The sequence below is a fragment of the Buceros rhinoceros genome, unplaced genomic scaffold, assembly GCF_000710305.1.
Source record: "Buceros rhinoceros silvestris isolate BGI_N320 unplaced genomic scaffold, ASM71030v1 scaffold24082, whole genome shotgun sequence".
NCBI lineage: Eukaryota > Metazoa > Chordata > Aves > Bucerotiformes > Bucerotidae > Buceros > Buceros rhinoceros.
The window spans coordinates 15,052-27,954 of record NW_010397461.1 but is presented as its reverse complement, the minus strand read 5'-3'; the positions used below and the strand labels follow the sequence as shown (position 1 = coordinate 27,954).

Here is a 12,903-nt window from a genome sequence, read left to right as displayed (position 1 = left end):
GAGCTGGTCGGGGCGCTCAGTGGGTGTCGTTTCTCAGTTAAAGGATGAAGGGGAGTAAGGAGATCTTCTTTGTGAAATTCGTAAAGGCCTCCGGGAGCTCGGAGTATTTCCGTAAAGCTCTTGAGGTAAGTAGGTTTGATCACTTTTCTCTGAGCGTGGTGAATTATCTCATTAAGCGATTTTGTGGTTGACTTGGATGTCGCTTCTATGCCAGCACCTGGAAATAAAGCTATTTCTGTAGTGGAGGTGCTTAGTGTTTAATATTGTTGAACAAGAACAATTTTGTGGAAGAAATTGCTTCTTGAACAGGAAATAACTATCATTTCAAAACCTATTGACGTTGAGTGAGGTGACATGTAGCTTTGATGGCCTGGGTGGTGGTCCCTCATCCAAGCACTAAGCAGGCTTAGGAAGGGCACGGTGGATTGTTCTCCTCCTTGGGATTGCTTTCTACCTTGAGCTGTCCATGGGAGCTAAAGGCACAGTCAGGATCCTGTCCTGAAAGTTTGGATGAGGAACGTGTAAGTCACATTATTGTGAAGACTTGGGGGGATGAGGGGGACACCCACGAGGTATTTTAGCCCCTTCTTCTGCCAGTACACTCTTGCATGGTAACTCTGTTGTGAGCTGTTTCAGGCAGGTGTACTTGTGTTGTTTCCACAGGATTAGCTATTTGTGGTTTCTTAATTAAACAGATGATGTTGTATGCGCTGTTTTCCTGCAGTCTATAAAAGAATTTCAGCCAGAAGAACATCTCCAGATCCTTGAAGAAGAAGCAGCGCTCAGCATAAAAGAAAATGACAAGTCGCTTTACATTTGTGACCCTTTTAGAGGAGTTGTTTTCAATCATCTCGAAAAGGTATGTTACCCCCCAGCTTCCTCCTAGCTGTATTCTTTCTTTTCTGGAAGCCCTCACGTCTGTGAGTACACTCTGTGTTCTCTCCTCTAGAGCTGAACACAGCAGTATGAAATACTCACAGTAAAATCTTTCAAACGTCGCCCTGTATTTAGGGAAGAAGATGGCTAGCAAAGCATAAGGGTTATTTTGAAGCAGGTAGAAAAATGAATAGTGTGATCAGTTCTGGAGTTGCCACGTTGGCTTTCACCTCCTGAGTAATGTGATTTTGTTTGACCTGCAAGGAATTGTCCAGCAGACAAAGGCAGACTGGCAGGAAGTCTCTGGCATGTTGGCTGTGGCATCTGCTGCTTTTGCTGAGGCCAGAGAGAACCTACAAGGAGGGTACTGAAAACGTGCAGCTGACAGGAAAAACACAACTGACAGACCAGGGGCCCTCCCTGCCTTCCTCAGCATTCCGGGACAGGGAGAACCTTCCTTAGACCAACGCAAATTTTCTCTGTGTTTCTGTTTCCTGTGACATTGTCGCAGCTCGGCTGCAGGATTGTCGGGCCGCAGGTGGTCCTGTACTGTATGCAGTCCCAGCGCTGTGTCCCGAGAGCCGAGTATCCAGTGTACAACATGGCCATGGCCGACGTGACGGTGTCCTGCACCAGCCTGGAGAAAGACGTCAGGGTAACCCACGCTACGGAGGAGTCGTTTAGCCGGTTGTCGTTGGTGTTTCCTTCAGATGGCTCGTCACTAAGGCGGGAGTCGTGCTGGAGAGAAGTGTAACGTATAGTACATAAGCACATACGTGACCATGGAAGATTTCAGTGGTGTCAATAGGGCAGTAAATGCATGTTTCAGGGATTTTTACTGACTGGTGACAAATCACCTTGCTGGTTTGTCTGCGGCTGTAATGCCACCACAAGCAACATCTTCTGTTGCTGGTTACTCTAAACCACATGCTAAAGATGTACCAGTCAGCAGCAATGGTTTAAAAAGGTATCTCAGAAGTTTACTCTTCATTTATTGCAGTATCTCTTTCTGAGTTATACTACCTAAAATGTCAACCTCCCGTAACGTTTACTCATACAGGATGACGGTAGCATTTTTATCAAGGGTCGTTTTATGCTCAGCTTATCATAAACGCAAATAAAATGGAAATGATATTTGTTGTTTTTTACGGCTTCCATGTATATCCATTTTGTATTTTTGAACAGTTTTTTTGGAGGAAGCACGGACAATTGAAACTCATGGTTCTGGTTTGTTTAAGGTGAATGTGAGCGTGATGTAAGTTCTTTCTTTTTTCTTGATGATCTTCTGTAATTTTTTTCCCTGCCCAGGAAGAAGTTCATAAGTACGTGCAGATGATGGGCGGACGTGTGCACAGAGACCTCAGCGTGTCAGTAACTCACCTTATAGCTGGAGAGGTTGGCAGCAAGAAGTACTTGGTAGCTGCTTCTCTGAAAAAACCTATCTTGCTTCCCTCTTGGGTCAAGACTCTGTGGGATAAGTCTCAGCAAAGGTACAAAAACCCAACCAAAACAGGTTTTGCTTTGGGGACTGGCAATTCTTCTGTGATACAGACTGCTCTCCTTTTCTGGGTGATTTTCCTTGGAAGAAGAAAACGTTTTGTTTCTGCTTTCACTCCCATAGCATGGTGAGGTACACGGACGTTAACGTGGAGGACTACACCTGCCCCGTGTTCCTCGGCTGTACCATCTGTGTGACAGGTTTGAGCAGTTCGGACAGGAGGGAGGTGCAGCGCCTCGCTGCCGAGCACGGTGGCCAGTACATGGGGCAGCTTACGATGAACGAGTGCACTCACCTCATCGTCCAGGAGCCAAAAGGTAGGGCTGGCTGAGTAAACACTCTTCCACTTCTTCAGCTGAAGTAGCGTAAGCAGGCGTAGGAGTTTGAGCTGTCTCTGTCTGCCTCAGTGTGGCTGTTACGAGTGCTGTTGAGGGGACCGCTGTTGGTGGGAAGAGTGACACAGGGTACCCCTGCTTTGCTCTAAGAGCATAAGGAGAACAAAAGAATTAAAAACCAGACACCCAGATGTTAACTAAGGGAAGGAAAAGGGAGAATCCGAGAGGGGATGGAAGAATAAAGAAAAACTGAAGTATTTTCGGAGGGCTGGATAGGGCTTAATTTATATGGCGACTGAAATTGAATTGTAAAGTCATGTTTTTGATCTGGTGTATTCTTTGTGCCTTCTGAACTCCCGCTAAGGTGAAATGGAAGCTCCCTTCCTTTCCTCTTGTGAAAATGAAAGGATTGTAGTTTCATTGTGAGGAGAATGGGAGAGGTTTTCTTTCTTTCCCCAATTTCCCTCCTCTTCCCTATGGGGAAATATCCTGGGATGACTTAAACTTTTTCTTTTCCCTGTTTTTCAAAGCTTTAAAGCTTTTATTTTTTTTTTTTAGTGCCCTGTCATACCTGTCAATTTTGCTCTAACTTTATTTAGAGAATAAATAAGCAGCTTATCAGCAGAGTCCAGGATAACACAACTTGCACATGGAAATCAGCTGTCTGGATTTTTAGGTTTTCTTAATGTCCAGCCATCTTCCAGCGATCACTGTTTGAAGCATTAGCCGTTTAATGACTTGTGATTTTTATTTGAAAGGTCGGAAGTACGAATGTGCCAAAAAATGGAACGTGCCCTGCGTGTCCGTGCGGTGGTTTTCTGACAGCATTAAGAAAGGCTTCTGCCAGGATGAGACAATATATAAAGTAGAGGCTGGATCAAGACCGAGTCATATGCCCAGCACATCAACACCTACAGATCACGCCAGCAAGCCCGATAGTAAGTCAGACCTTTGAAAATCCGTTAAACTGAGGTAGGAAACACTCGTAGTGAGGAGGAAGAGCTGTTTCAGATTCGCAGGGTGCCACTTGCTCTTGCAGTGCTGGTTTGGCAGTTTGGCTTCTGATTCTGCTTGCGCTTAAAACACAACGGATTGCTTCAATGCACTCTGAATGCTCCTTAAACCGTGTGAACAACTGCCTACGACGAAGCCTTGAATTAGGTGTCTGGTTGTCTGTTAGGGGTCTGTGGTGTGTATCTGTAACCCTAAAAAAGCATGACTGTTCATACATATGTAGTTTAAACCAGGGGTCTGGTAAGAGTTTCATCTTACAGCAGCCTTAGCGGAAAACAAATGCTGCGGGCTTTATTACTATTTTTTCTACATTTTTTTCTTCATATATTTGTTTTACTTACTCCACTCTACTAACAGAAGGAAATAAAAAGCATTTTGTAAACAAATATGGCAGCATGAAAGACAGAGCCAGCTTAAACTTGTTTTTCCAAACGCCTGTTGCTGGTGACTGCTGGGTGGGGGCACTGGGTTAGCATGACCACAGAGCACTGGGAATCACGTTAGGTATAATGGGAACTGCATAGAACTCTCTTAAGTCACCGAGCTTCGGGCTGATTTCTCGTTGCTGCAGGGAGGCCTGATTGATTGTTTTTAAGCATGTTTCTGATAGGTGGCCACAGAACTGGAGTAAGAGCTTTGGAAATGGGCCCGTTTGCTGTCTCGTAGGTGTCTTCCACCTGGGAGTAAAGGGGAGGTGCACAAGCGCTCTGGCTAGTGAGAGCGTGCTCAGTCTGCGTGTAATTACAACCCATGGTTTAACCAAGGTTACACTTGCTAGTGCTTTTTGTTCTTCAGACTTTTCATTTCCTTCCAGCACAACCAAATCGTAGGTGGTAGTGTTGTATTCTGTGTTGCGAAGCAGCAGAGCTTGATGAGCCAAAGCTGATGCATCTTTCTGATCTTGTTGAAGATCACGCCCTGTCGGACGTCAGCCACATCTCCAATATCAGTTCGAGTGGCGTTAATGAAACCGCGAGTAGTTCTGCCATGAGCAGCAGGCTGGATCCCCTTCCCGACGAGCTGGAGAACCTGGATATCAGTTCTTTTCAAGCCCCGGAAGATCTGTTAGATGGGTGTCGAGTAGGTTCAACCACGTGTACTCTGAAACGTTCAGGCTTAGCCCTGTGGAAGCAGCTGATGCGCTGGCAACTGCTGCTTGAGTAGATTGTTGTTTCCGTGGTTAGCAGCAAATGCTAGTTTTGTTTTGTGTCCCCAGGCTGTAACTTGTGCGTGTTATGGCATTAGATATGCAGTATAAGTACAAAGCTCTGCATTTCTAGACTTGGGGCTAGAGTTGGGCCGGGGTTTGGCTGGGGGTTTTGTTGTGGGGTTTTTGGTTGTATGACTTTGGCTGGGGATTCACCCCGTTAGTAAATATTGAAGTTTTGCTAGATTAATTTGCAAAGATAAATAAATCCAATTCTAAATGCTTACCATTTTGCTGCTTCTCAGAAGCTGCACGCAGCAAAACAAGGTATACCAAAATACCCTGCTTTATTTTTATATTCTTTTTAACTTTTCTTTCTTTTTCCAAAGCCATTTTTGTCGCTCTGTTCTCTTTGTAGATCTACCTGTGTGGCTTCAGTGGCAGGAAGCTGGACAAGATGAGAAGGCTTATTAATTGCGGTGGTGGTGTTCGGTTTAATCAGCTTAATGAAGATGTTACCCATGTCATTTTGGGGGACAATAATGACGAGCTGAAACACTTTTTGGACAAGACAGCTCACAGGTTATGATAACTAGATGGCTTAAGGTCTACTTCCACCTTGTTTTCTTTCTCCACAACCTGTGAACAAGGAAACGGGTCTTGATTTGGAAATCCTAAATAGTCCTCAACTTAAATGAGGAGACTTGCAGCTGCTGTCCATAAGTACGTCCTCCCGTGCTCTTGAATAATGGAGTTCTTTGGGTAGCTGCAAGTCACCTCACTGAGCAGAAAAACAAGTGGTATAGTTGGTGAAAGGTGTTAACATGTATTTGTTACTGTACGGAGGAGGAAGGATTTGGCAACCCAGCCGTGGCAGATAGAATTTCTGTTACAGAGAATAAGTATGAAATTCCCTGTCCTCTGACTGAAAGAATTAGACCCTGAAGGTTATAAAGTGCTCAAAGCTTGTTCAGTGCTGGAGTTACCAACTCCAGGCATGTGTGCGTACTGGGATTTGCAGAGTGGGACAGAAGGTGCTGAGTTCTGAAGCCTGGTGTAATTTGTTTGTATAACCCTTTATCTTACAGGCCTCACGTAGTGACAGCAAAGTGGTTGCTGGAGTCATTTAGTAAAGGTTATCTACTCCCAGTGGAGAGATACATCCCTCTGAACTACCAGCCACTAGAGAACCCCGTTTTGGAGCAACCGGGAATGAAGTCAGTTCTTCCCAAAAGTAACAGTCTCCTGAAGAAGGAAGCTGCGAAGGTTATAAAGCACCAGGAAGCCGCTGAAGATTGTTTTCTCTCACAGTACGTCAACAGTGATTCTACATTAGGTACGTTCTGGGTTCAGGACACCGTAGGAACCTCAACTGCTGCTAATCCGCATTGGCATTTTGCAGCCTTTGCTCGTCCAAGAGCTATAGCCACACCTAGTCTGTTAACTTCCGTGTGGTGATTCAGAAATCCGATTTAAACAGGCCTAGACAGAACAGTTTCTAGCTAATCCTGGCTGAAAACAGCAGAAAACTGTCACTTCTACATGAGACTGTTTTGAGTTGTCTTTGTTCCTGTCAAGCAATTAGCATGGTTGGTTGGTTTGTTTTCTTTCCTTTCAGATGAAGTTGAAAAACTAACATCCAGAACCTTCACCGATGTGACTCACTTGCCCGTTCAAGGAGGGAATCAATCTTCCACCTGTGACATGCCCTCGGTGGCTGAGGGAGGCTTGTTTGCCACGAAGAGGTTTCTTCTCGTGGGTTTCGGTGAAGAGGACAAGTCCTGCATTGCAGATCTCATCAAGGAGAACGCTGGGAAGGTCCTGCCGCTGCAGAGCAGAACCATCGCAGACTACGCCGTGGTGCCTTTACTGGGGTGCACGGTGAAGGCGACGGTTGGTGATGTTGTCACAAACACGTGGCTGGTAAGGGGGTCACGCTGCCCGTTCCCCCAGAGCTGGACAGCTTTCTCTCAATAACGGGTTACCGAAGGAGCGCGCTGACTAACCGTGGTTTCATCATATGATGTCTTTGTGCTCGCTTTTTCTTGTTTCATGCTTTTTACAGCTTTTTAACTTGTGACAGAAGAGCAAGTCAGCTTTATAGCTCAAAGTCAATAAATATGACCCATTCCAGGATGCAGACCAAGCGCTGGTAGTGTTTTTCAATACTGGGTGACTTGCTGTGAAGCCAGTCTGTAGAGACCCTCAGGTCACGCCTGTAAGGGAGCCTCCAGGGTTGGAAGAGCAGCCACTGAGAAGTTCCGAGTAGTGCCTCAGTATGTCACACCTGACAAAATTCAAATGATCCAGAAAAGATTTTGTCTGATTCAGTGGGAAATAGTTAGTCCGGAGTGTAACGGTGGAAGCAGGTTGCTTGTAAAGTCCAGAACTGCTGTTGCACAGTTGCTGAAATGTTGTTGGCTTTGTAGCTGTTCGACTTGAATTGCATTTTTATCTCTTCCACCACCTTTTTCAGACAACATGTGTGGAACAGCAGCTTCTTTTAGACCCCCAGTCCAACCCACTCTTCACCCCTGTCCCGGCAATGGAAGGAGTCACCCCTCTGGAGGATTGTGTTCTTTCTTTTAGCCAGTTCACCGGTGCAGAAAGAGACTCCCTGGTTTATCTGGCCGAGCTGCTGGGAGCTAGGTACGTCTCCTGTCACCGTTTCTTCTTATTCTTAGCCAGTGTGAGGAAATCTGTTATGCATTTCATTTCTTCTTTTACGGGAGTAACAAATATTGGAGTTAAAGCTCTTTGGGATTCTGTTCATTTACAAAACTAGTGCTGAAGCAATGAGACGTTAATGTATTTTCCTCTCCATTAGTGACATTTAGTCGGTATTCACACAGCCTAATTTCTACCAGAATATGCTCAGACTCCTGTTTCCCAGCAGCTGAGTCTCATGACTTTTTGCTCTGCTCTAGAACAGAGCAAGAAAGTCAGTTTTTCAGATGTCAGGGCACTCACTCTTCAGCTGTCCAGGAGAGGACCGTTGTTCCTCCTCTTCAGTACCGTCTGGTTCCGCCTCATACATAACCAGTGACAGTGCCATTTCTTAGGAGCTGGGGTGGTGAATCACTTGCTCACGATTCATCAGAATCTTTGAAAAACTTTAGGAAAAACATGTTTAGTCCTGAAGTGGCGAAACTGTATCCCTTGGAGTGTCATTTCGTCTGATTTGTGGTCGGTTTGAACCACATTCTTTGCTGGTGAGTTCTCAGTCCTGCTGTGTTCCTGAAAGATTGGGTCCCTGGTGAGAAACTAATACAAAGAAAACTGTTGCTCGTTTGGAAATGACGGCTCCAGAAAGGAATCCAGGCTGTCCCATTAATCTGGCAGAAGGAGGTCAGGCCCAGCGTATAGTTTGGAAATATGGGATATGTGAGGACTTCTGGAATATGAGAAATGTTACGTTTCCATTACTGACAGAAGCAAAACTGTGCTGTGTATCTTCTTGTTGTTATTGTTGTGGCTTGTAGGTGCAGGTTAGGCTGCAAAGTGCACAGCCTCAGATAATTCTACTGGTTCTTTCTGTGTTGCTCGGATGCATTTTATCATAGAATAAATGTGCCCTAGATAATTTTTGTTTATGACTAAATGGATGATTTATTAATCTAATTTTAGGGTCCAAGAATTCTTTGTGCGGAAAGCCAACGCAAAAAAAGGGATGTTTGCCAGCACCCATCTCGTGGTGAGAGAGCCGGGGGGTTCCAAGTACGAAGCTGCGAAGAAGTGGAACTTGCCGGCAGTGACTGCAGCTTGGCTCCTGCAGTCCGCGAGGAGGGGAGAGAGAGCAGACGAGAGTGAGTTCCTGGTGGAAGACGCAGAGGCTGAAGGTTGGTCATTAGCACGATAGGGAATATGGTTGTGTCCTTGTGCTCTTTGTTCCCGGTAAAGAAGGCATGTAGGAGGAATTTCCAGACACCTTCAGAGTATTAGAGTATTTTTTCCAAGTATTTTTCTTCCATTTTTTTTTTCCTGCTGGTGAGTCATGATAGAAATGAAACTGTGTGTGTCTGCTGCCAGCCCCTGGGAGCTGTGGCGTCTTGTGGCTGTCAGTGGGGAATCAAGCTCAGTGTCCCCTTTTTGACACACAGGCTGCTCTGTAGGTTGTGGGGGAGCTGGTGATAGAGCCAGCTTAGCTTCCTACTTGATGAACTTTCAGTCGCTATTTAAGTAAAAGTGTGTGTGACATCTGCGTTCAACAGAAGAATCCCATCACTTGCTTATGTTTTCTTTGTTTCTTTTAAAGATAAGGAGAGTTCTGTTACTCAGCTTAGCAAGACACCAGCAACTGCTAAATCTCCTGATTCAGAACAACCCACTTGCCTCCTCGAAGCTGGAAAAAACCCACCTGTGACCCCTCTTGATATCAGCAGGTTCCAGAGTAAAGCTTTCCACGCTGTCATCTCCCATCACATTGGGCAGACAACACCTCTTGCACAAGGGCAACTGCCCCAGAAAGAACCCTCTTTGCATCTTGATACACCGTCAAAATTTCTCTCCAAAGACAAGCTATTCAAGCCTTCATTCGATGTCAAGGTGATCACCCTTGCAGAGTTTTTAGTTTGCACAGCCAGTGGGGCTGAAGATGTGCATAAATTTAAAACCAGCGCAGAAACCTGCACGTTACCCTTTTTTATGCTGTTAACACACAGAATTTCTGTTTTTAATACAGCCAGGAAAGCTGGCTCTGTTATTTATCTATTTCTAGTTAATGACCTGTGCACTAAATAATTGACTAGGAGTTGCTATAGTGTCCTTAACAAAGCTCTGTCGTGCTCACTGCATCATGTGCTCGTGTGTTCTACACCTCATGCAGTACACAGTCTGTGTCCTTTACACCTAAAGACTGAGAACTGTGACAAGAAGGCTCATAATTGCTCCAGATACTTGGAAACAAGCGTTTGTTTGTTTTGTGATGAAACACTGCTCTCACAAAAGTGAGAATTTTGTAATGTATGCCTGAAAGTCAGTCAGTTGCTTCCCTTTTTTGGCAGGATGCTCTGGCAGCTTTGGAAACTCCACGAGGTCCCGATCAAAGAATGAGGAAACTGAGCACCCCTCTCTCTGAGGTCATCGGCAGGAACTTGAAGCTGGCGCTGGCAAACAGCTCAAGGCAGGCGGGAGCTCACAGCGCCAGCCCTCAGCTGACACCTGCGCAGCCGGAAGCGGTAGGAAATCCAGGGGTTTGCTGGCTTTGTTAAGAAAACGCCGCCGTATCTTCTGTGATTTACGTTACAGGGGAGTTTGTGAATTGTGCTTTGTGATTCGTTGAGTAGAAATCCGTATGACTGTGCATTGCTCAGTGACAGTTAAAGGACGGTAAGTTAGAAGAGTTTCCTCCTGGAAGGCAAAGAATTTTAAGCCCTTCTTCTGCTGTCTGTACTGTACTGCTATCGTGAATATTCAGCAGTTGCTAAGTAACATAGCATATAAATACGTACCAGTTTGGACTTCGAGCTGTTGGGATGAGGGGATTTCATCACGCTTCAGAAATTCCTGATAGGTCCAGATAACCAGAATTAAGTATTTTGCCTTGGACTAAAGTTGGGAGTTCTCTTTTAGTGCACCTGTCTTCTTTCCCGGTCTTTCCTGTTAGGGCAGTGCTGTAGAGCCGGGGCCAGAGAGCTAATGGCCGTCAGCAGGGGAGGGCTGTCACTTCTGATTCTGTAGCTCCTTGTACTTCTTTCTTCACTCCAGCACAGTGAAACACTTCTGTGGCATCAGGTTTGATAATTCTCTGATCTCAGTGTTAGGAAGCGCTCAGTCTGCAATGGAAGGAGCAGAGTGTGTTCCGGGGAGACCGGCTGAGAGTGACTCTGGATTCCTCGTGTGTGGAATGATGATAGTGCTGGGTTCTGACCAGCAAGGCTGGGAGCAGCAAAAGTAGAGAGAATGTGTTTATCACGGTTTTGTTGTTATTGCATGTTTTACTACCTGCTACTCTGAAAAGTGTTTTCTTTATTGGTACAGAAGTCTTCCTAACATGACGCTCCTGGTTTTATCCCTGCTGCTTGAACAGGAAGAAGAGCCCAAGCCTCTGGCCGATGTTGTGATCTATGTTAGTAAAAAGCTTAGCAAGAGGCAGAGCGAGCTGAACGCTGTAGCAGCTTCCCTTGGGGCAGACTACAGGTATCAACGGATACAAGCAGCTTCTAAGCTTCCCCACTGACGTGATACATGCGAATCTGCATCCTAATACGCTTTATCTGTGTGAACTTTTCCTAGAGCAAAGCATTAGATTTCACCATCTTAAACAATTTCTGCTGCAAAATAAAGCCATCCGCTGCTAATGCCAAGTACAGCCAACCTTCCCCGCTGCAGCCCCGGGCTCCGTGTTCTTGTTGAGTCTGTCTTGCAAAGACTGTTTGTCCTGAAGTCTTCTTGAATTGCACAATATTGTCTTTTTCTTTGCTTCTTTTTTGTAGAAAACTATGAAACACGTTTAGCTTTTGGGTGGTTTAAAATGTTAAATCTGATCTGAATTTGTATGTGTTTCTCCCTGGCTCAAAACTAGTTATTTCACAGATGTCAGCATGGCTAAGGTAGTGTGCTTTGAAAAGCCTGGAAAAATAGCTTGTCATGAAGAGAAACTCCAAACTAAGCTTTGGGATTTAAGGCAGAATTCTGCTCCTGCTAAGTCTGATCTGTATATTTTGTTACCGACTTCTCTAATAAGTGTTACCATTCACGATGTGGGTGAAGAAGTTGCCCTTATGCTTGGTTGTAGCTTAGAGGTGCTGGAGATGCTTGCATTAGATAGCAAATACTGGGGGTTTTCTCTTTACGTGTTAGAATCCAGCAGTTAGTTTGTTTGAGCTTCAGGGATCCTCATTTCACTTGCAGCTCACTATGTCCGCAAAGGAAAAAGCGATCACATCCTGGAGCACATGTTCTTGTCAGAAACTGATCTGAAACTCCACGTAAAAAAAACCACAAGCAACCCCCCTCCTCTGCCCTGTGTTTATCAGGTGTAGTTTAGTTTCCTTCAGGAATGCTTTCCAAAGCCATTTGGAAGACGTTGTCTTGTCCTGACACTGAGTGCTGGCGGTTTTGGGGGAGAGTGCAGACTCGTCGCTTAGTTAGGCAGAACAAACCAGGCAAAACAGTATTTGAACATGAACAAGGATAGGGCAACTTCTGAGCTGGATTTCTGATCCTTTTGGGTAGAAATTCTATCTTCAAGTTATATTTCATCCTCTTTTCTAGATGGTGCTTTGATGAGACGGTGACACACTTCATCTACAAGGGGGGACAAAACGACAGCAATAAGGAGTACAAAGCCGTTAAGGAACGGGGCATACATATTGTTTCGGAGCACTGGCTTTTGGAGGTACGGAGCTTGCTTTGGGCCCTTAGGCACAGCGAAGGGAATCGGGGGTTAAAACCAGCCGCGCGGCAGTGGATTTTCTGTTGGGGTGTGTATGAGTAGGAACTGACGCTTTGCATCCTGCTTGGAATTTATTAATTGAATGGTCACTTCTCACTGATTTACTTGTACCTTGTTCTCCATGAAGAGAAAAGAAATTCTCCGCCAGTGAACGTTTCTGCCACATGTTTCCCAGAACAAGAGCCACGTTTTCCTCTTGTCTAAAGTACTTCTTTGGGGGGTGTTTTTATCGTGCTTTTCCTTCGTTTAGGAATCAGTCAGTTTCTCCTCTTCCGTATGTTCACAGAGTGCCCAAGAATATAAATGGCTCCCCGAGTCTCTCTTTCCTCACACGTACAATCCCAAAATGAGCCTGGACATCAGCACGGTGCAAGATGTCGAGCTCCCCTCCTCCAGCAAACTTCCGTCAACCGGGAAACCAGCAGAGGAGGACGAGGTGAATGTGGGATACAAATTCATGTTCTCTGCAGCAGTTTGGATTCAGATAACTGAGATGTTGCCTTAACATATTAATTAAAAAGGTTGATGCTGTGAACTGGGTTGAGCTGGTAGTTTCTAGGAGCTGCTGCAGCGGTTCTTAGGGTTCCTCCGTGTTTGTGCTGTTCCTGTCCTGTGGCGGGGGGGGCACGTGAGCGGT

General features: G+C 45.4%; 1 protein-coding gene across 1 annotated transcript in view; it reads left to right on the top strand.

The window, feature by feature from the left end:
- Positions 1-44: 44 nt before the first annotated feature.
- Positions 45-12,903, top strand: part of TOPBP1 (topoisomerase (DNA) II binding protein 1) — an 18,749-nt gene continuing 5,890 nt past the window's right edge. Inside the window, exons 1-17 of the mRNA XM_010146277.1 lie at positions 45-125; positions 725-859; positions 1,388-1,531; positions 2,185-2,366; positions 2,498-2,691; positions 3,468-3,647; positions 4,634-4,803; positions 5,289-5,452; positions 5,959-6,206; positions 6,489-6,793; positions 7,347-7,519; positions 8,498-8,709; positions 9,126-9,415; positions 9,874-10,047; positions 10,899-11,008; positions 12,086-12,209; positions 12,553-12,702. Coding sequence (XP_010144579.1) covers positions 45-125; positions 725-859; positions 1,388-1,531; positions 2,185-2,366; positions 2,498-2,691; positions 3,468-3,647; positions 4,634-4,803; positions 5,289-5,452; positions 5,959-6,206; positions 6,489-6,793; positions 7,347-7,519; positions 8,498-8,709; positions 9,126-9,415; positions 9,874-10,047; positions 10,899-11,008; positions 12,086-12,209; positions 12,553-12,702 — 3,036 coding nt within the window. The remainder of the gene's footprint in view (positions 126-724; positions 860-1,387; positions 1,532-2,184; positions 2,367-2,497; positions 2,692-3,467; positions 3,648-4,633; positions 4,804-5,288; positions 5,453-5,958; positions 6,207-6,488; positions 6,794-7,346; positions 7,520-8,497; positions 8,710-9,125; positions 9,416-9,873; positions 10,048-10,898; positions 11,009-12,085; positions 12,210-12,552; positions 12,703-12,903) is intronic.